General features: G+C 40.4%; 1 protein-coding gene across 1 annotated transcript in view; it reads right to left on the bottom strand.

The window, feature by feature from the left end:
- The window catches only part of MACROD2 (mono-ADP ribosylhydrolase 2), a 2,032,256-nt gene that overhangs the window by 101,410 nt on the left and 1,907,512 nt on the right, over positions 1–23,334 (bottom strand). The window contains exon 12 of the mRNA XM_047854222.1: positions 4,418–4,480. Coding sequence (XP_047710178.1) covers positions 4,418–4,480 — 63 coding nt within the window. The remainder of the gene's footprint in view (positions 1–4,417; positions 4,481–23,334) is intronic.

Here is a 23,334-nt window from a genome sequence, read left to right as displayed (position 1 = left end):
AGGGAGACCCAGAATTCAAAGCAGGCTCCAGGCTCCAAGGTGTCAGCATAGAGCCCGATCCAGGGCTTGAACTCACGAACCACAAGATCCTGACCTGTGCCAAAGTCAGATGCTTAACCAACTGAGCCACCCAGGTGCCCACATTTTTTTTTTTTTTAGTAAAAGATTGTGAAAGTATACCCTCACGAGTTTCCACAAAATGCTTTTTTTTTTTAATTTTTTTTTTCAATGTTTATTTATTTTTGGGACAGAGAGAGACAGAGCATGAACGGGGGAGGGGCAGAGAGAGAGGGAGACACAGAATCGGAAACAGGCTCCAGGCTCTGAGCCATCAGCCCAGAGCCCGATGCGGGGCTCGAACTCACGGACCGCGAGATCATGACCTGGCTGAAGTCGGACGCTTAACCGACTGCGCCACCCAGGCGCCCCCCACAAAATGCTTTAATGTGAGTTGTTTTAAAGTTTGGTTTTTCTTAGCACAGCACTTCTGCTCTGTTAAGCCAGGAGGTCAAATGGCAGGGAGCGTGTCTGATGGCTGTCAGCACACAGGCTCAGGAGAAGGGGATCATTTGTTGGAAAGCACCAAAAGTCATTTGGAGATTTCATGTCACCCAAGCACAGGGTGGGGACTAAGGAACTTGGGGGGCCTGCTCCCCTCATAGCAGCAACTAACCTCATCAGAGTTTATCTTTTTCCTCAGTCCTGTAAACACCACAGCAACTCCATTCACTTCTGGCTTCCAGGATAACAGATAATTAACTTACTAACATTAAAATAGTAAATTTCATATATGAACTATTGTCAAAATCATTTGGAATGGTTAATATTTGACAATTGAAAAAGGAATTGAGAAGGAATATACATTTTTCATGTAGTAACAGAGTTTTTTTAAACTGTGTTTTAGAGTTTTTTAAACTCTTTAGTTTTAGAACTAAAGATAACTCACACATGTATGACAACGCTTAAAGACAAATCACATATTTTCTAGCATATCTTATGTCCTTAATGTATTTGACTGTTACTTTCAGGTCATGTCTGTATTGAAAGAGAGAATAAAATTTTTAGTAGGGGAATAATTGGAGGTACGTTACTTTCTTTTGTTTGGTGATAATGTCTGATAAAAATAAAAAAAAAAAAAAACAAGAAACAAGACTATTAATCTTCCCTTGGTGTTACATCTTCCCATTTGTCTACTTCCTGTCACAGTAAAACTCCCTAAAAGAGCTGTCTGTGTTATTGTTCTACACTTCCTCACTTTACAGTGTATCCATAACCCACTCCATTGGCTTCAACACCCCTCCAAGAATTCTCTTATCGAAAGCGCCAATGACTTCCTTTTGCTAAAACCAATGGTCATTTCTTTATTTTTTTTTTTTCATTGTGTTTGATTTCTCAGTAGTATTTCACCAAGTTTTAACTCTGTTCTTTCTGAAACACTGTCTTCTTCTACCCTGTTGCCACCTATCCAGATGTCATGGTGTCTCAAGCTCCACTGTTTTCTTTATTTACATGTTCTTTCTAATGAATTTCACCCAGAACCATGGTTTTAAATCTCATTTCTATGCCAGTGAATCTCAAACCTGTATCTCGGTCTGCATCTCTCCAGATTCATATATCTGACTAGCTTCTTGACATCCCATCCATATGGCTAAGAGTCCTCCCAAATATACGATGGACAAAACTGAACTATTAACTTTCTCAACAAAAACTGTGCCTGGTGGCCAGTCTTCCATGTGTCAATAAATGGCACCGTCATCCACAAAGTTACTGATGCTAAAAATCTAGGACTTATCCTGGATTCCTCTTTTCCCCATACCCCATATCCAAATCCATCAACACATCCTGTTATTGCTATGTCTGGAACATAACACTTCAGTCCATTTGTCTCCGTTTCCAGAAACTGCCATCATTTCTTCCTGCTATAGCTTTCTAACCGGTCTCACTCGGTTCTTGTGACCCACTTTTACTCACAGGCAAAGTGAGCTTGTTAAAACCTTAAAACTTCTGCTGGCTTCTCTTTGTAGTGCTAATAAAATCAAATTTTATACAGTGAGACATTATCTGGTCCTATGATTTTTTTAAACCAAATCGCACACCATGTTCTCCCTAATGCACAGTGTTCCAACAACTCTGAGCTTCTTTCTCCAACATGCTAAAATTCACCTTGAGGCATTTGCATTACCTGGTCCCTCCATCTAGAATGCTTTCCCACCATCTCCTCATTGAGATTTCATTTAATTATCCCTTCCTCGGGGAATCCTTCCCAAATCCAGACAATGGAAAGTTGCCTTCTCAGTATTCCATCTACCTACCCCATTTCTCCACAAGGCATTTTTTATTATCTTACATTTTTTTGTTTGTTTATTGTTTATTTTTAAATTTCTCCCCCCCCCCCCCGCCCCCATCAGAATAGAAGCTTCAAGGAGGCAGGGGTATTGTCTTTATGGTTTGCTGCTGTATCCTAGTGCCCAGAACAGTACCTGGGTCACAGCAAACCCTTGGATTTAATCACGACAAGAGTCAAAACCGTGCTGGTTTGTGATTGCGTGTTTCTCATGATGTGAAGGAGGCCTGCAGAATTACATAGTCAAAACTGAATCTGGAAATCATATTGAACATAAAGGAAGTATTTATATTTTGGAAGAACAATAGTAGGTCAAAAGGGCTTTAATGGCCAGGACCTCATCTTTGATTTTTCTGTACTTAGATTAGGAAGGCTATGAAATGAGCCAGAGCAAACATAACCTTGTGTATTGACAACAGCCAAGATCATAGATGAATCATGCCATTAGACCTGTGCCAGCAGTGGACTCACTTGGAAGAGCAAGAGGTACATTTGGAGTATTCTTTATATTGACTGGTAAGCATATTGTGATGATAATGCTATCGATCCAAGAGGTGGGAAGAGGACTCACACCCTACCACTGTCTGCTGACAGGCGATCCCAGTTTCAAAAAGAAATCATCTGTTCTCAGCTTACTAGCTAAAAAGAATGAATAAATAAAACACAGGCAAATGTGTGTGTCTGCACACATATGTGCGTGTGTGTGTGTGTGTATGTGTATGAACAGGGGTGGGAAAAATCTATGTCGAAAAAGATATCTTGGGACAGAACGGTGAGTGAATAAAACCTGTGAAGACTCACCAGAGAATGGCCTCAGCTGTCAGCATTTAGTTGACTAACACTTGTCAGCCGTAAACAGTGAAAACAGTGACAGCTTCTCACATAAGACTCATCTTCCACGGAGCATAATGATGTATGGGTCGGGAGCTGGGTGGGGGGGCGGTGGATGACAACAGTTTGCTGTATCAGAAATTCATTTCATTGCAAGGACTATGTCTCGGCAAAGGGAGCCTGCTGACCCAGTGGCGGCCACACAAGGTCCTTGCTGCTCTGCTTCAGTGCTTTCTCTGATTGGCCTTCTTCAATTCCATCTTCCAGGTTAATAATAAAAGATTCCAGTTCTCTAGCAAAAGTTCCAAGGTTAATGTAGGAAGTTTTCAGTGAAAAACTTATCACACTACCTGGTTGATTTCTAAGAGTTCAGCATATGGCCTAGGGTGTGCCGGGCACCCATTAGATGGAGCCCACTGTTTCCAAAATGCCCCTCTGTGGGGACTCATTAGGACTTGGAGACTAAAGGGAACAAGGAGATTTTTCTTTTGGTGGTGTTGTTGATAATGGCATAACTGTGCCTATCAGTCTTTTCAAGGAAAATGTGCCTGAGTGCAAAAATGGGTAAGAAGAGATGAGAAGTTAAAGGTGGTGACAATCTCTTTTGACTCTTAAGTGCCACTTCACTTAAAGATGTTCAATTCATAATCTGCAGTGGAGAATCTATAAACACCACCTGACATCTGTTCTCAGGGAACAGAGGAAATGTCAGGAAGGCTTCAGATCTCACTTTAATTCTGGGTGTGGGGTAATCGGGTTTCATGACACCATCTCCTACAACATGTAAAGAAACAACCAGAAACATGGCTCTTCAAAGTGTGATGCAAAACAGTAAAGAACATTCTACCCGTCATGGACGGAAAGCCTATTTATTTCCTTTAAACATTTTTCATTTCATTTTTTTCTCCAAACTAAACCTGCTAATTTTGACCTGTCTGAAAGCAGCCAAGCTCTGAGTTGGCACTTGCAACCTCTTAGAGAGTTTCTGAGCAAAGTGTTGTTACGCAGACGAAAAATGGAATCCGTGAATGAGGAATGAGAATGCACCCTTCTGACTGGAAGCACTGTCACTCATAGGTAGTGGAATTGGTGGCTTCCTGACAGAGACCTAAATGAACACTGAAATCAATCTGGTGAAGAGCTATAGGCATTTCTAGAAATAACATTTGAGTAAAGGGTAATGTTATTGTTCACCTCTGTGGATGAGGCCTAGAAGACTCCTCAAAAGAAATCTGAGCCCACCTGCTTCTTGGCTCTGCCCTTCCGTTTCTTCTGTGCTTTGTTTTTCCTCTGGACTGTTCTCATCTTTCAAGAAAACCAAGGAGGGAAAAAAAATACATCAAGTCAATTGATGAAATACCTCTTTATGGCTAATATGCGGCACTGAAATTAATTGTAACCAATGTAGCATGACTCCCCAAGCAAGGCAGAGAGATGAATCAGAGGCATGAAACAGAAAAATTACCTACATAAATAGGTGCATTTATACTGGTCCCTTCTCACCTGATTTGCTTGATGAAATGTTAAACTACAGTAAACAAAATTTACTCAGCACTCCTACAACATTTCTCTCCTTGTGCAGCATTTCCCAAAATGCAATACAAGATCTTAATTCGAATCTGTTTTTCTCCCTTGACTCAAGCAATATGCACTGTGTAAGGAAGTTCAGTTGATTAAGTTTTATGACTTTTATTTTCCTGTTTGATACATGTTGCAAAAAACATCTATTTTTACCTAACTTACACATGGCAGTCTAACGTATCTATGTTATGAAATATTTTGTCTTGAACAGATTATGTTGGTCAAGTTTACACCATAGTACATAACTCCTTGAAAAATAAGTAACTGGGCAGGTGCATTGTGGCTGAATACTAGAAACTAGTTAAAATTTTCTTTTGGCTTAAAACGTATAATATGTATCTGTGGATTTACGTGTAGAAAAAATTAAAATTTTCAAAGGCAAATAAAGGCATGATTTTATAACTCATTGCTGGGAGGGTTTCCAAATCTCTTCTTATTTGGAAATTTTTAGAAAGGAAAGATTTATATAAAGACACAGGAACACAATATTAAACATGGAATTAGACTACAGAAAACAGAGAAGCAGAAGTTACTAGCATATATAACTATGTGTTAAAGATGGCCACAGATCCTTTGTCTCTCAGGAAGTGGACTCTGTCTCTCCTCTCCTTGAATCCGCTCTTGTTCTGTGACTTGTTTAGATCAATGAAATGTGGAAGTGATGTTCTGGGGCCCCTAAGCTGAGGCCTCAGAGGACCAGCAGCTTTTGCTTTCTTCCTCTGGGAAGCCAGCCACCATGTTGTAGAGATGCTCAGGCTAGCCTACCAAATGGAGAGAGGCACATGGAGAGAGAGAAGAGCCATGTGGAGAAACTCCAAGGGGCCAGACACGTGGGTGAATCCTTCTGCACCTTCCAACCCAGCCCAGTTGCATGCAGCCAGATGACCTCAGTCAATGTCACAAGGAGCCAAAGAGTCACCCAGCTGAGTCCTTTTAAAATTCCTGACCTTGGGGCGCCTGGGTGGCGCAGTCGGTTAAGCGTCCGACTTCAGCCAGGTCACGATCTCGCGCGGTCCGTGAGTTCGAGCCCCGCGTCGGGCTCTGGGCCGATGGCTCAGAGCCTGGAGCCTGTTTCCGATTCTGTGTCTCCCTCTCTCTCTGCCCCTCCCCCGTTCATGCTCTGTCTCTCTCTGTCCCAAAAATAAATAAACGTTGAAAAAAAAATTAAAAAATAAAATAAAATTCCTGACCTATAACCAGGTTCAGATCATTTAATCTTGTTTTACTTGAGTGCTTCGACCTACCATCTGTTGCTACTACCTGCTCTTAATCCAGAGGCAGGAAGATGGGGAATCCTCCCCAGAGGAGGACTCCAATAGGGGAGCTGAAACAAGAGCCTTAGAAGCAATGGGGAAACATTTCCCAGAGCAGGTCTGTAAAAAAACCTAGGGAAGAGATCTGCAGATGGGAAAACATCTGGGATTGACTTGAATGACAGAAAAAGTTTACAATAGAATGGCAAAAATACATACATACATACATGCATGCATCCATAAAGAAGAGTTAATTCTGAAGTGGGGAAGGAATGCTACTAATGAATACATAAGTATGTATACAAGTCCCTCTGCCCAACATCAGCTATTCACCCTGGAGGATATGGTATAACTTCCAACGTGAGAACCTGGGGCAGCTCTGTAGCTACCTAAACCCTATGTTCTAAATGGCCTATTTACAGTACCACATAATGGTCTGACATCTGCTTTTTTGTAGTTCTCCAAGTAGGCGATGACATTGGCTTTTGCTCTAGGAAGGAAATAGCCATCATTGTTTCTCTTGCCCCCTTAACAAGGCCACGCTGGTGCCACAGCATGTGTCAAAAACATAGGTCAGTATGTTCCCTGTTCATTCCACCAAATGGGAGTTAGAGTCAAGCACGAGAAATCTGCCAGCTTTTCTGTCTCCCCTAGCAAACAGTCTTTTTAACAGAGATTTCACAATAAGCTTGAAGCTGGCAGTGACAGGCTGCCTTTAAAATTAGTCCAGTTACCACATCTCCTATAGAGTAAAAAGCTTTCTTGTGGAGGGAGGAAGATAAGAAGGGAAAGAGAAACAACAATTAAGTCACAGGAAGGCGAGGAATTTGTTCTAGCCTTTCGAAACGCATGAGAAGGAAATTTATGGTCAGACTCCCAAGTCGAGCTCTATAACAATAAATACCATTCTGGTTGTTTTCCTTAATGTACTGCCACTTGGGTTTTTACCCATGTGCATATGTATGCTGTCTCACTTCCTAACACAGCCACCTCAGTGCCATGCTTTTGTTTCCTTGACTTGCCATATTTCTGCCCTTGGGAAGCAAACTCAAGAAATACTTGCCATGTTTATTACGGAGGAAGTGTATTCTAGAAGAATGCTGGATTTGCCATCTGAGTAACATGCCCTCAAAAGACAAGGTTTAGGTACATTGCTTTCATCAATCTCCAGACAGTGCATCCTCAAATCCAGCAGGGGGAACCAGTGTAGAAGTCTTGCTTTCAAAGCAAGCATTCTCTGGCAATTAGATTAACATTCATTTCACTCTTTCAGAAGGATATTTTGGCTGGCTTATAGCTTTCCATCCATTTAGAATGCCCCAAATGAGTGAGTTCTTAGTGAAACTGTGGTCTTTCACTGGTAGGGGAAAAAAAAATCCCATTACACTGTTACCCGTAAGTATTTGATAAGGACAAGCTTTCCTTTTATCAGCCTTGTCTGTCTAGCAATCTTCACAGGAAGCCCATAAACAATAAAAAGTTAAGTAGAGTGGTGAATATAAACTTGTGGTTTTTAGAAGGGATTTGAAAGGCTTACAATAAATGTGAAGAAATATAAGGAAGTGACAGGCTATTTTGTTAGCTTAAAAAATGTCATGCAGAAGCTAAATTCTCTTAGTTAGTTTGCCTTTAAGACCGCATATTTATTTCAGATAATAAATCGCTATAGCATTCATGGTGGGAGTCACATAACACTTGATTTTCTCATGCCAAAAGGCACAGTAACCTCTCAGAATTCTAGCTGTTGCATAATTTCTACGTCTCCAGTATTAGTATCCTGCCCTTTACTCTTTCAACCTATATTTATTGAGCACGTACTATATTCAAGCATATTTCAGGACATTTATAGAAATAAAAATAAGGGGTCCCTGCTGCAAACTGAATTCACATAAGCAGAAGGAATGCATCATTGGCTGGATGATGACAAGAACGTAATCCATGCTCGATGAGAGAGATTTACAAAATCTCAATGTCATGGCCACAGATCATTATCCTGATTATGTGTAGTTCTGTTTGCAAACTGTGCATGGGAATGGGAAGAGAAAGGGGAAGTAAATCAGAGAAAATCCATCCCCGCTACTGGGGAAACAACCTGATGTGCACTGCCTATTCCTGTATTATTACTCTTTCTTATAAAGGTGCCAAGATTTCCAGACACAGACAGAGCACATGCAGTCAAAAAACAGTGGTTTGCAGATTAGATTATTTGTCTCCATTTTGCAGTCCCTTGTAATAGATGATACAGTTCAGTATTCTCCCAATGTGGGCAGAGCATACTTTCCAAACACACTGATGTTGGATTTGACCAAGTTACATGATGTGGCTAATGAAATATTCGTGGACACAAGGTAAGCAAAAGGCCTAACTGTACTGCATAACTGGACTTTGTGCCTGTGCTCTTGACATTTGCCATGACAAGAAGATGGTCCTATAGCTACTGGTCCCTGATCTGGACCCAGGCCCAGGCAAGGCACAGCTTGAAATGGAACTGCCCAGCTGGACCCAGCCCACATCAGGTGAATGACAGAAACTCTCAAACCTGTGAGCATGAGAATAAATAGTTTGGTCCTAAGGCACTGCATTGGGGGGTTATTTGTTACACAGTATCATTGTGAAGGTAGCTGGTTAATACAAATGGTATATTCATTTTTCTCAGGTCAGAATGGCTCAACTTTTTTTTTCTTTCCTTTTTTCAAGTTAGCACTCTTTTATTTATAAAGAATTCAGTCTTTAATTCTGTATTTTGTCACCAAGCTACATTCTCATCTTGCACATTTCAAAATTCTCTAGAACATACACATGTGAAAAATAACTTTAGCGTATATAAGGAAGGAATGATCTCAAAAATATGTACTGCCATCAGTTATAGTTAAGTTTTATTTAATAGAGCTATGTGGGTAGTGGGATAATACTAGTTAATACCAGCTAATGATTATTGAATATTGGCTATGTTCTACTCAGTGTTTGCATAGGCCATCAGATTTAATTCTCATAGCAACCCAGTGAGTTTGGTATTATTATTACCCACATTTTAGGGTTAAAAAAACTGAGGCACAGAGATGTTAAATAATTTGCCTAAGATCCTACAACTAGGAAGTGGTGAGAACAGGGTTTTGACCTGGGAATGTCAGAGCCCACATTCCCTTCTTGGAAACATAACTAACATTTATTGTTTGGGTAAGATAAATTATGGGTCAGCAAAAATGTGAAAAAATGCAGGGTACTTTAGTGACTCCGTCAGTTAAGCGCCTGACTTCAGCTCAGGTCATGATCTCCCAGTTCATGAGTTCGAGCCCCATGTCAGGCTCTGTGTTGACAGATCAGAGCCTGGAGTCTGCTTCAGATTCTGTGTCTCCCTCTCTCTCTGCCCCTTCTTGGCTCTCTCTCTCTCAAAAAAATAAAATGTTAAAAAAAATTTTTAATGTGAAAAAATGATACTAAATAATAATAACAGCTAAAGAACTAAACAATAATGTCACGTAGATTAACATGGAACACCAAGAACATTGAGAATTGAGTTTATCTGACATTTAAGTCAGGTGAGCACAATACTATAACTCTAAACTTTTTTTTAATGCTAAAGATATTTTTACTTTGAAATAATTTTAAGCAATAGAAAGTTACAAGAACAGTACAAAGTATTTTCTTTTTTTTCCCCCTGAATCTATCAAGAGTGAGTTGCGAACATAATCACCTCCATCAGCCCTACAAACTTTAGTATATATTTTGTACAAACAAGGACATTTTCCTCCAAAACCACAATGTAACCATCAGGACCAGGAAATTAGCCCTGATGACATTCCTGCTATCTAAGCCACAGACTACATTCAAGTTTTGCCCATTTTCTAATAATATCTTTCATAATTTTCTAGGATCACATGCAGCATTTAGTTGTCATGTCTGTTTAGTCCTTCAACCTAAGATGGAGATGCCCTCCTGACCTTGCTTGAGCTCTGTGCCAGGTGTTCAGCACCTCAACCTTACCCCCTTCAGCGGGAGTGTCTACCTCGCTCGGCTCTATTTGATGGCTTTAGGAAGGAAGAAGGGAAAGGAGGGAGGGATGCTGAGATCCAAAAACTCAAAAACTTTGTTCTGGAGGTGTCCTCACCCAATTAGTTGATTTGAACAGATTAGTCTTAGAAAATTAAGTTCCCAGCTTGGCTGCCTCATTATTCTAATGAAAAGCTTCACATGCACCTTTCAATGCAGATAAAAAGAGATGCACATTTGAGTAGTCACGATCTCACATGAGTGGCAGCTGCTGTCCCAAGCGCCTCCTTGGCACAAGGCACTTACACTCTTACGCCCCTCACACCACTTACTGTGAATTCCAAAAGAGTCCTACTGAGTTAGACTTTGGTCTACATTTTTACAGATGAAGAAATCAAGGTTGTGGGGGAAAAAATAACTTCCCTGAAGTCCCACAAGTAGCGGCAGGGCTGGGTCTTACATTCAAGTCCACGTTATGCCAAAGCCAAAAGTCTCTCTTTCTTGCAGATTCCTGTGATTTCTGCTGACCCTCGATAACAAAATTGTAAGTCCTGAGACAGAGGCCCTTGCTTTTGCTGTGGTGTCATCAGCTCCCAGCACAGTGCCTAAGTTCATTAGGGGCTCCATAAATACTTGTCAAGGGATTAAAAAGGAAACTTCATTTCCCCCTAAGCAGTAATTATTTATTATTATTATTATTATTATTGCTTGAACTGTATTTCAGTTCTCAATGTAGAAAAGGTGCATTTCTATCTGAGCCTCTGGTTGAACCTCAGTAAATTTTGGATCTGTTTTTAAAATGTCATGTGTCTTTTATCACAAGTAATGGTTCCTAAAAATCCAACGCAGTGACATGTAGGGAGCACAGGTAGCTAGAATTCATATGCTCTCACCACCACCCAGGTCCGGCCTCCTTCCTCCCTTTTTCTCCTGGGTTGTGACAGGGTCTTGCCCTCCAGATCTGTTCTCAACCTAGAGGCCAGTTTGTTTTCAAATGTAAGTCGGATCATACCATTCCCCTGCTCAAATGTCGCTCACAGGCAACAAGGCCCTGTGTGGTGGAGACCGCTATGGTTTTCCCACCCCGACATTTTTCTAGAAGCCTCCTACACATTCTGTTCCAGCCACACTGGCTATTCCTCCTAGGGTCTCTTATCCCCAGGTCTTTCCACTGCCCGTCCCCTCTGCCTGCAGTGTTTTCATGTCTGACAAGTCTTTGCTCAATATTTCTCCTTTCCAATGGAGTCTATGCTGAACACTCCACTTAAACATCTCCCCCTCCCTACACCCTCCATCCTCCTCATCAGGATCTACTTTTTATTTATTTATTTTTCCAACCATCTGTCATCTTCTAATACATAATTTAGGTAGGTATTACATTCATTGCTTATATATATCTGCCCCCACTTGAATGTAAGCTTCACCAAAGCAAGGATGTTTGTTTGCTTCATAGCCTGAGATCTCCTAAGTACCTAGAATGAACACATGGCAGATGTTCAATAAATATTTGTGAGTTAATGAAATGTGGCCTTGCATAGTTAGTTAACAAATTAATCAGGAAAAAAGGGGAAGATTATCTATTCCAAAATCATTTGGTTAGTTATAAAATTTGGGGGCATCATGCGGGGCAGCATTTTTCAAGGAAGTTGGTCCCGACACAGAACCTAGGCTCTTGCTACCACCATTTTGTTTTCTTAATGGAGTAGTCACCTTAGAGAAGGAGTCCTTTCCTCAGGCCAGGGGAGATTATGCACAGAAGTTGTTACAATACAGTTATCCAGGCTAATAACTTAGCACCTTCTGGGAAGGTGGTGGAGCACACATAGCCCATTTGGGGAAATGCTTGCTTTCTTGGCTGCCAGTACCAATTCTACTCAAAATAAATAGTATTACAACCATGCCTACTTCATAGAGGGTGCGTAAGACCTATGGTTTGTCTTCAGTTATAGGACAGAGAAGACAATCATCTTGGTCCTATTTCCTGTGTCCCCAAATAGCATACTTGTCCATGTAGAGGGAAGAGGAAATAATTGAATCTGTTACTTTTAACAAGATACGTTTGTTAAAAGAGACCTAAGTATAACAAAAGTTCAATGAAAGGAAACACATGAGACTGTAGCGTGCAACAGCCCCTTCCATATATTTTGTATGATGGTAAATAGAGTGCCAAATGCTCAATAAGAAAGTCAACAAATATCTGCCGAAGGATTGAACTTTGTAGCATTTCCACGTTGAAGGTATGACCCTGGCATACCAAAACTTGCCACGACATATCTTGGTATAAAAATAGCACAAGGCAATGCACCGGACTGCTATTTTCAATATCACACACACCCTCTTAATAGATAACATATGGTTCTCCCATATGGCATGTTAATACAAATACTTTTACCCTGATATGGTTAGCTTTTAATCCAAGGATTTTCAAGTGCTTTACAAACACTATTCATTAACAGTCTTCCCTGGGGGGAGTTGCAGTGCCTTGCAGAGATACAAAGCATCCTGAATATAATCAATAACCATTAAGGAATGACAATAATAAGAAATACATTAATGTGGCCTTTTTTTAAGATAAGGAAAAAAAAAACAGTTGGGAATTAAGCAACATTCTCAAAGTCTTCTGATGATTTCATGGTGCAATTAAGGTTACAAATCAATTATACTGATGCTTATGGTTATTCTACCAGTTGACCTAGGCTAGTGAATGGATCATAAATTGCACTGGTTTTAGGTATGCACATAAGCTTGTTTCTACACCGTAACTGGGAAAATGATGACCAAAACAAACTTAGCATAACAGCACTACAATGGGATTTCTTGGTGCTCTCTCTTAAGCCCTAAGGTTTAATTTCCTTCTATAAATTCCAGTTCTCTCTATTGTCATTTATGCTTCTGAATCAAGATATCTGGTGTGCCTACACATTTTTTTAAAACAGGCACACATTGTGCTCTCTGCAGATGTTAAGACAGAACTGGCAAAATGAAACTAGTTTTTTTGTTGTTGAAAAAGAGAAAGGATATAAAGATATTCTTTGAATAGAAGAATCATTCCATGAATAAATTCAAAAGCTGCTAGGTATCTTTGCCACCAGTTAATGTTGGGTGAGTACCCACAAAGTTCAAGATGATGGAGAGGAAATAACTAGGCTATTAGGAAGGGGACAGAAGTAAATATAGGCTATTAGGAAGGGACAGAAGCGTTTCTTTCCTTTTGGAAGTTGAGGAAAGAAAGCTGGTTAGAGTGGTTTCATGAGATGTATCTGTCCGCACAAGGTGAAATTGAGACTAGAGATAATTATTCAGACAAAAATATTATCTCATATATGTAGATCTAAATAGATACTGATCAGTTAAGCTGACTTGAGGAAGATATAAGTAAGTGCTTCAGTTCCCCGCTTGCTTTGCTCATGTGGCTCTTTGGGAAACTAGTATTCTAAAATGTGCATGGGTGGCTCAGTTGGTTAAACATCTGACTCTTAGTCTTGGCTCAGGTCATGATCTCATGGTTTGTGAGTTCGAGCCCTGCATTCGGCTCTGTGCTGACAGTGCAGAACCTGTCTGGGATTCTCTCTCCCTTTCTCTCTGCCCCTCCCCTACTTATGCTCTCCAAATAAATAAATAAATACACTTTAGGAAAAAAAAAAAAGAAAATGTGCATGTGCTGAGAGCAGGTGTCCCCCAGGGAGGGCACAATTCAGTATATGTATGTTCTGTTACGGGCAGTCCCACATGGTTGTGGGAAGTAAAATCCTTTGCCTTTGTCTTTCTACCATTTCCCCCCTTTAACACAGTTGTTCCTTCGGTGTCGAAACATGCTATTTTAAGTGGTGAAAATAGAAATTTCACCACTGGTTTGGAATTTTGAAGTTTAGGATGAAGGCAATGTGTGGGTTTTCCAGAATTTAATATGAACTTTTTATAAAAATGTGTCCTCACTTAAATTGTAATCCTCTAAATGATAAAACTTGACCACTCTTCCTAAGTTTACTAACAGAATTCCAGTAATGGTTTTGTTTAACCCAATGTTTACTTAATAGCTATTTGAAATTATTTTACCAGAATAAATGTCAACATATGACTTCCTGTATTTTACACACACACAAAAATTCCTTAGGGCAGAATCACACTCATTGAAATGTGGCATGTCCAAATTGAGATGTGCTATAAATGTCAAATATACATTCACTTTTAAGGACAGCAGACAAAAAATGTAAAATATCTCATCAGCAATTTCTATATCGATAACACGTTGAAATGCAACACTTTGGCTATATTGGAGTAAATAAAATATAGAGTCAAAATTAATGCTGCCCATGTCCCTTTGTTTTAAAAACGTTGCTTCTCAAATTTTAAAGTTACATGTGCAACTGTGACTCATGTAGTATTTCTATCAGGTGGGCTGCTCTAGAGCTCACTAGTGAGGGAAGGGGCTACAGAGCTCAGAGTCCAGTGGAGCAAGTGGGTGTTGAGGTCAAAGCTATCAAATCCCCACCCACTGTTCCTCTGCACTTACCAATCCTCCTCGTGAGCACCTGTGGCACTCTGCCTTAGGGTCTTTTTTGAGTCTCAGCAGGATGCTTGTCCTATGCAGCCAATTTGGAAGCAGCCCAACCAGTGATGGACCGGACAATATAATTAACACCTTGCTTTCATTCCCCTGAGGGGGACAACTCTGGGGCACATCCCACAGAGTTCTCCTGCAGGACCCAATCCCAAATGCCCATAGGACAACCTGTTTGTTCGTGAACTTGTGTTTCCTTTCTCTGTCTCACTTCCCTACTTCCCTCCTGGTGCTTCCTAGGATCATTCCCCAAATCAGCCACTTGCCCTTGAATCCTTATCTTGACATGGAGGACCTGACCTAAGACATTTTAAAACAATTTTAATTACACAAACATGTTATCTCCAGTTGTGATAAGTGCTAGTGGAGGGAAGCACAGTTTGGCAAGAGGCCTTCTAAGAAGGTCATCGGAGGGGACGTCCCAGGGGAACGGGTAGCTAAGTTGATCAGTTTAAGGCACTTATATGAAATTAATTGGTAGAAATTAATGAAGCAAAAAGGGAGAGATAGATGAGTGTTCCAGGTGGAGTGAAGAGCATGCCCATAGGTCCTGTTGTGGGAAAGATCATGGCATCTTTGAAGAATTAGGGGTGGTCAATGGGGCTGGAGTAGAGAGTGAGTGCCACTAGATGGGCCTAAAGGGAAGATACCCAGGCAAAAGGAGCAGGGTGATTTGATGGCACAGGGGATGTTCCAAAGGTTGGAGAACAAGATGGAGAGGTGAGAGTAAGCATGTACATTTGGTGGGTCACAGTGACTTAGTACTCCAGGACCACTGCCAACAATGGGAGTGGAGCAAGGAGAGAAGTCAGAAGAAGTGGTTATGTGACAAAGTGATTACTGAGGAGGGAGATACTTCAGTGAGGGTGGTACAGAGCCTTGGTTTCTCTCTCACCTGGCTGATTCTCATGGGGACTGGATTGATCTGGGTGGGGGCAGGAGGTGGAGAAAAGTGACTAATGCAGAACTGATTAAAATACTTCAGATAAGAGATGATGAAAGTCAGAGATAAAGGGGTGGCAGGAGAGGAGAGAGAGAATAGGAAGGATTGAGGGCAGAATCAACTGGCTTTCTCGTGAGTGGTTGGATGGAGGTGTGAAGGATGAGAGGCAGTGCCAGCCTCTATCTACATTTCAGCCAAAGTTCTGAATGATCCCATGTAATACTCAGAACAACTCTGTGGTACAGATACAATAAATATTCTACGTTATAGGTGAAGAAATGATATTTGGCTAGCTTAAATAACACTTCCGAAGGTCCGATAACTAATAGGGAGTAGAAACAGGATTTGAGCCTTGGTCATCTGCTTCCAAAATGAAATCTGTTAATCACCATGCTATCTTGCTATCCAGAATCCCATTCAGGCATATATGGCCTGGGATAATCAGAGCTGGGGAGCAATTACTGAGCCTGGGAACAAAGGAAGGCATGTTGGTTTATGGTGGTCATGAGGTATGCAGTACAGATGTTTCAGTAGAAAGGAAGGGAAATCAAATAGATGGGAAGGAAAAATAGACCAGTAGAAATCCTTCGAAAATAGTATCTAGAAAATTTGTATAAGATTTTTTTTAAGTGAAGCATGCATATATAGGCTTTTCCCTCTATCTAAAAGTTCAAGTTTTGCTACTTCACTTTTATGAAAGACCTATATTAGTACCTATTTTCAATAACCAAAAGAAAGCTGAAGATTTTCACTTTTATGAAATAGTAACTGCCTTTTTGCTTTGAGATACTTTGGCTTCCAAAAGGTTTCACAGGAAACTGCTACTTTCAGACAGAGAAGGAAACCTGTAATAGTCATTAATATATATATATATATATATATATATATACACACACATACATACACACACACATATACATAGTTATATATACATAGTTATATATACATAGTTTTATATATATATATAGTTATGCTACTTTCTGAAATTCCTGGTTAGCTTTGTGTGTGTGTATGTGTGTGTGTGTGTGTGTGTGTGTGTGTGATTTTGTCTGGGTTGTATTTTTTGATGGATGATATGAAATAGTTGCTTCCAATATCTGTTCCCCTTCTGTCACAAGTAGGACTACATCTTACTATAAGCCATCCTGCCAGTCTAAGCAATAGGACTCTAGCTTCCTTTGTCCCATTTCTGCATACGTTCTGTGATTTGCAGGCCGATAATACTTCCTCCTTCTCCTACATGTGTCCAATATTGTCATTCCTTCTTTCTTATCAAGCCATGATTTAAGAAGGCATTGGCTGTCATTTGCAATTTAGTATAAATTGCTTTTATTTGGTAATTAAACCATCACCTCTCCCAAGACTACTGATAACACTGTAATTATCTAGTATTCCTCACTATAACGCTAATTCTTTAATTACTATACTGAGTGCCAAGACTTCCTGGTTTTGACTTTAAATACTCCCAAATTTCTTTTTATTTATTTATTTATTTATTTATTATTTACTTATTTATTTATGTTATAGAGAGAGAAAGAGGGAGAGAGAGACAGAGAGGGAGAGAGAGTGATCAGGGGAGGGGCAGAGAGAGAGGGAGAGAGACTCCCAAGCAGGCTCAGCACTGTCAGCATGGAGCCCAATGCAGAGCTCGAACTCATGAGGTGTCAGATCATGACCTGAGCTGAAATCAAGAGTTGGACACTTAACTGACTGAGCCACCCTGGTGCCCCAAATACCCCCAAAGTTATATTAGGCATATTTCAAAGAATTATTGGGGTCTCACTTCACTTTGAACAAATAGAACTCTATGTATTGTTGTTGCTGTTGTTCTGTTCTCTTCCCAATGGTAACTGTTTTTCCCTTGTACCAGGGCAATACCTGCTGGCAATGGATCATCTCCTTGAGATGACAATCACATACTCGATAGCCACCTGAAGCAATTAGTCAATAGACTCAAGGACTCGGGAAAAATTGTCTAGGGTTGCTGATGTTATTTTAGACAAGCAAATGTAAATATCAGAAGCCACATCAAAAGACAAATGGGAACATATGTTTCTCCTCTCCTGATGGCAGGGTAGGCCACAGACAATTAAGTATTTCCAATATGTACGATGCTATACACATAAAGGAACACCTGAATCCCTAGCTGCACAGCGTTCTGGCACGTGCTTTGTTCTTTTTGCCAGATTGGTCAATTTGCAGAAGTGTGCCCTTATCTGATGCACTTTTTTGGATAACACTGAAGAGATTCCAGTTGTCTCCTCTCCACAGAAATATGTTTGGTTAAAAGTGACCTGTGATCAATAAAAAGAGAAATCTCTACAAGTGATCACATGTATTCAAAATGGGAATCAGTTGGCGAAGTGGACATTGGACTATTCCCTCTCATGGGCTCTAGGGATAGACTTCTTTTTTCACTGTAATATAGTTGATGTACAATATTATACTAGTTTCATGTGTACAACATAGTGATTTGACAATCCTATACATTATAAAATGCTCACTGGGATAAATACAGTTACCATCTGTCATGATACAAAGTTATTACAATTAGGGATAGTCATTTACTATGTAGAGCCCCTCCCCACTTGAGCTAACGCAACCCCAGCAGGAGAGAGTGGATATAGCAGGGAGCAAGAGACAGAAACAGTTGGATGATGGAACGTCACCAATAAGACCACAGGAGAACATTCTCATACCAACGGCTTGAGAAAGGTTTTTAGGACTTTCTATCTTCTTGGCAGTTTGCTTATAAGAATAAATTACCTCTCCCAGCTCTCATTACCAATGTCAGATGAGCTTGGACTTGGTGGAACCAATTTCCCCCTGTTTTACCTCAGAAGATCTGTAGCTTATGGAAGTGTCAAAATGGGCTTGAGGTATGTATGTATGTATGTATGTATGTATTTATGTCCAGTTGACACATATTTCTATATTAGTTTCAAGAAAACATAGTGATCTGACATTTATATACATTACAAAATGCTCGCCATACTATGTCTAATTACCATCTGTCACCCTACAAACTTGTGTGAATATTTTCTTCAGAAAACCCCTGAATTAACAGTATTGTAATGAATGCTACCTTGTGACTCCAAACGTCAATCAAAACATGTCAAAATAGATCAAAAGTTTTTCGGATCACATGACAGTGGTCTGGACAAATACTCAAATACACGCATATACCTCTTGAACCACTCAAACGACTGGCAGCTGAATAATTTCCTCTAAAATTGGCTATTAAGTTTGTGACTGGAATCATTTACAATAACAAATAGTTATAAGAAGAAACATGATGTACTTAAAATGAAAGATGACCCTCCAATGCTGTCCTATTAAGGCTAATTAAATTATGATTTGGGTCCATTTTAATTACAACTAATAATGAGTTCTACAAGGTAAGCTTTAAGAGGGATAAACACAGACTCAAGGCTGCAATTAGTTTGATCAGGAAGCAGAGATATCTAGCTGATTCATTGCTACTTTAAAAAACTTCTCTTTTTTAATAATGTTTATTTATTTTTGAGACACACAGAGAGAGAGACAGAGTGCGAGCAGGGGAGGAGCACAGAGAAAGGGAGACACAGAATCTGAAGCAGACTCCAGGCTCTGAATTCTCAACACAGAGCCCCATGTGGGGCTCAAACCCACGAACTATGAGATCATGACTTGAGCTGAAGTCAGACGTTTAACTGATTGAGCTACCCAGGCCCCAAGAACTTTTATTCACAGCCCAAACTCCCCACTCTTTGCACATTTTGTCCCATTTTCATGTATAGTTTCAACTAGAACCTCAGGTTAGCAATTTTTAGTGCTACAAGTTTGAGCAGAGTAGTAAAACTACTATCTGGGGCTATCTAAAACATTAAATATGATGAACAGCTTTTAATTTGTCCCTTCAGCTTTTTTTTTCTTTTTTGCCTCTTCTAGTATGAATTCATTAATCATATATATATGTTAACACATTAACTTTTGTTGACTCGTGGGGTAATACATTTTTGTTAATGCTCTGGTAAAATTAAAATGCAGATTTTTAAAAAAAGAATTCTCATCCAAGGATTTTGAGTCCAGTTGTAGAGACACAAAAGTCAAATTGTGAGACTGGATTATTTTTCCCCATTAAAATCCAGATCTGACACAAATTCCCTACATGTCACCACTGCTGTATAAAGCCCTTGTGGTGCCAATATTTAGTGAGCAGTGAGGAATACTTACTGGCAGTCCATACATTTTTCACTCCGCTTGTTGGAGAAGGTTATTGTTATTCACGTGATGGATAGAAACACAAAATGAGTTCTCTGAGAGACCATACCCTTGTAGGTCCATAATTCTCCTCTGACAGGACCACATTAGTCATTTTAGTGACTCAATTTTTGAACCTGTTTTTGTCTCCCTGAAGGAACGAGAGAAATCCTATGTAAAATGTATCCAAGCTGAAAAGAGGACTCTCAGCGTTTTACCTCAAGTAAGATAAATTAGAGGCATGGGAAGGAGTTCTGCTATCATGGCTGGGTGGTGTGAGAAGCACGTCTGAATACTTCCTGAGGATACAATGAGCGTCTTTCTAGGATGATTTTAGAGCAGAGGTCAGCAAACTCTGGCCCACAGGCCTGTTTTCTCGTACAGCCTGCATGCTAAGAATGGTTTTTACATTTTTAAAGGGTTGTAATAAAAACAAAGAAAAATATGCGACAGAGACCATATGTGGCCTGTGAAGCCAAAAATATTTCCCATCTGGTCCTCTACAGAAGTGTGCTGACTCCTGTTTTAGAGCAACCTAATGAAATAAATAGTGGGAGATGACTCAGCCTACAAGACCACACATCTGAATGCCTTGTGGAGGGGTGATTCCCCATGTGGTGTAGGAACTGGCTTGACCCATTACTCAGATAACCCTCCACTACCTCCTGTCCACCGAAGATGTCACTTTCTGCAAGGTAGCAAAGTCCATGTCTCTGACATATTCTCAGTGATTCCAAGACTGCAGATGGTACTGGAAGGGACTTTTGACTTACACATGAGCTTAAGTCAATAAGAGGATTTGATATTTGAGGGGCTCCCAAAGAATCCAAGGACAGAGACACAGGGAGGATGTAGGGTGTCTTAGAATGGGAAACAAGAAGACCATTGGGATTATGGTGGTTTTAAAAACATGCCCACAAATTCTTAGATTCTCCTCTAAGAGGTGAAACTTAATGTGCCTCCCTGAGACTGTGTGTTGGATTTAGGGACTTGCATAATTAAAAGAATATGGCAGCAACAATGGTCTGTTACTTTTGATATTAGATTATAAGAGGATTGCCACTTCTGTCTTGAACATGCTTTTACTCTCTTGGGTCACTTGCTCTGGAGGAAGCCAGCACCACGTCATGAGGATACAGACTAGCCTATAGAGAGGCTGACATGACAAAGAACTGAGGTGTCTGGGAAACATTCAGCAAGAAGGTGCCCAGGGCTACCCTTCCCCAAGAGAGGATGGGTGCAGAAGGTGTGGTGAATCCATAGGGACAATGAGCTGAGTAGGTGCCACAAATATGATGTTACATAGGTTTATCCCACTTTCATCCAGCTATGGGTGTGAAGGGCCCTGTCCCTCGAATCCTTCCCTCTCTTGTGGAAACTGATTTTTAGTTTCTAAGTCTAGAACAATGGGTGTCCTTCCAAGAAATCCCAATTTTGCCTACAGAGAATCTCCTTCTAGAATTTAAACTGTTCACCCCTAGTATGCTCCCTTCTCCCTTTCTCCCCCCCTCCTCTCCATACTTACCTCCCTGTTCTTCTGCTTCTCAGTTCCTCTTCTACCCAGTCCTTATCTTCCCTGTCCTATGCACTTTGGGACGTCACTGCCAGCAGACAGCATCCTAACCTGCCTCCTTCTCACCCCCACATTTCTACACCTTTAGTTCAAGGAGCCATGGATGTGAAATGCCACTGCTCCTGATCTGACGGAGCCCTCTCATATGTCTGAAGAAGAGAACTAAAACTTACATAAGAAAGTTTCAGAAATGATCCCAGTCAACACTTGGCATCAAAGTGTGTAATGGTTGGTTTGACTAAGATTTATTTACCATTTGTTGAACAGTTAATACGACTTAATGTAATATCATTGATAAAATGGGAAATACATATTTGGGCTTTGTCTCTAGGTTCTGGCACAGAGCTCCTAAAACCCCTATAATTTCCGGAGTGATAGAAGTGATAGGAACATCTTTTATTACTCATAATAATATGTCCCTTTCAACGTTACTTGATTTATGCTAATAGGGCAACTCTTGGTGGACTCCCAGACAACTTTTAGGATGGGCTAGTTTCCAGAGGACTCAACCATGTGTTTAGGTAGAAACTCTCAGCCTCAACCCTGACCTCTGGGAAGGGGAGAGGGATCAGAGATCGAGTGACCAATGGCCAATGATTCAATCAACCATGCCTATGGTACAGAATCTCCATAAAAACCATGAACAACAGCTGGGTTTGGACAGCTTCCAGGTTGGTGAACACATCCACGTGCTAAGAGGTGGTGCACCTCAACTCCACAGAAGCTCCTATGCTCAGGACCCTTTTGGACCTCACCCTATGTACCTCTTCATCTGGCTATTCATTTGTGTCCTTCATAATATTTTTTATAATAAGCTGGTAGTAGTAAGTTAGCTGTTTCCCTGAGTTCTGCGAGCTGTTCCAGCAAATCATCAAACCTGAAGAGGGGGTTATGAGGACACCCTTGCTTCATAGCCAGTCAGTCAGGAGTCTGGGTGCCCTAGACTTGCAATTGATGTTGGAAGTGGGGCAACCCTGTGAGACTGAGACCTTAACCTATGGGGTCTGACGCTAAATCCAGGTAGTTGGTGTCAGAGTTGAAGTCAATGGTAGGACACTTAGTTGGTGAAGTTGGTGAGCTAGAGAATTGATCGGTGCCAGGAGTAAGTCAGACACATTTGGTGTCAGAAGTATTGTGAGTAGAAAGAGATCATAGTAGAAGTAATGCTTGGGCATTGTGCTAAATGCTGTAGAGTTTTATCTCACTTCATCTTCACCCAAACTGGTGTGAGGGTAACATCCTTGCCTTCTCTTTTTGATAAGGCAGTTGAGGCTTCCTGTTAAATAATGTACCCAAATTCCCACTGATCAAGTAAAAATTTAGACCTGTCCTAACTGCCCTGATTATATGCGCACACTCTGAATTCCCCCTCCTTTTCAGCATTCAGAAAACACCCTAACAAATTCCTTGCTGGTTAGTTCTGAAATGACCTTCGCCTCCCAAAGATCTTTGTTAATAAAGATAACAGAAACGGCTCTGGGGTAGCTTTAGCTGTTGTCAAATAACCACAGGTCTGATATTCTGGGGGCTATTTTCTGCCCAGGAAAAGGAAGATTTCAAAACCGAAATTACACACAAGGCAGGCAATCCTAGAAAAGAAAGGGATTAATAGACTTCCTGTAACTGTAACTACCACATTCTGCTTTGGGGAGCAATGTTTTATTACTATGTTCACTGCTCTTTTATTCCCTAAAGAACTCTTTCAACAATGATTTATCTTAATTTGACTTTTTTTTTTTTCCAGGAAAGCAAGCAGTACACTTCATTCAAGAGAAATGATTTGTAATTGTGGTAAATTCCCTTTATTCATTTGCTTATTTGTTTGTTCATTTATTTGGTTACCCAGAAATGTTTACTGAGTGCCTAGTATTAAAAAAAAAGTTACTTCTCTAAAATACCATAAGCCCTTTCATTTTTACAGGTAAACACACATGAGACCTCATGGCTGCATTTGTGCTCCTTATATTTTTTTATAATGCATTGTCTGTGCTGACCAGAGTTGAAGTTTTATAGTAG

This window comes from Prionailurus viverrinus, chromosome A3 (assembly GCF_022837055.1).
Source record: "Prionailurus viverrinus isolate Anna chromosome A3, UM_Priviv_1.0, whole genome shotgun sequence".
Taxonomy (NCBI): Eukaryota; Metazoa; Chordata; class Mammalia; order Carnivora; family Felidae; genus Prionailurus; species Prionailurus viverrinus.
The sequence above is the reverse complement of the archived record's forward strand: the minus strand, read 5'-3'. Positions and strand labels throughout refer to the sequence as shown.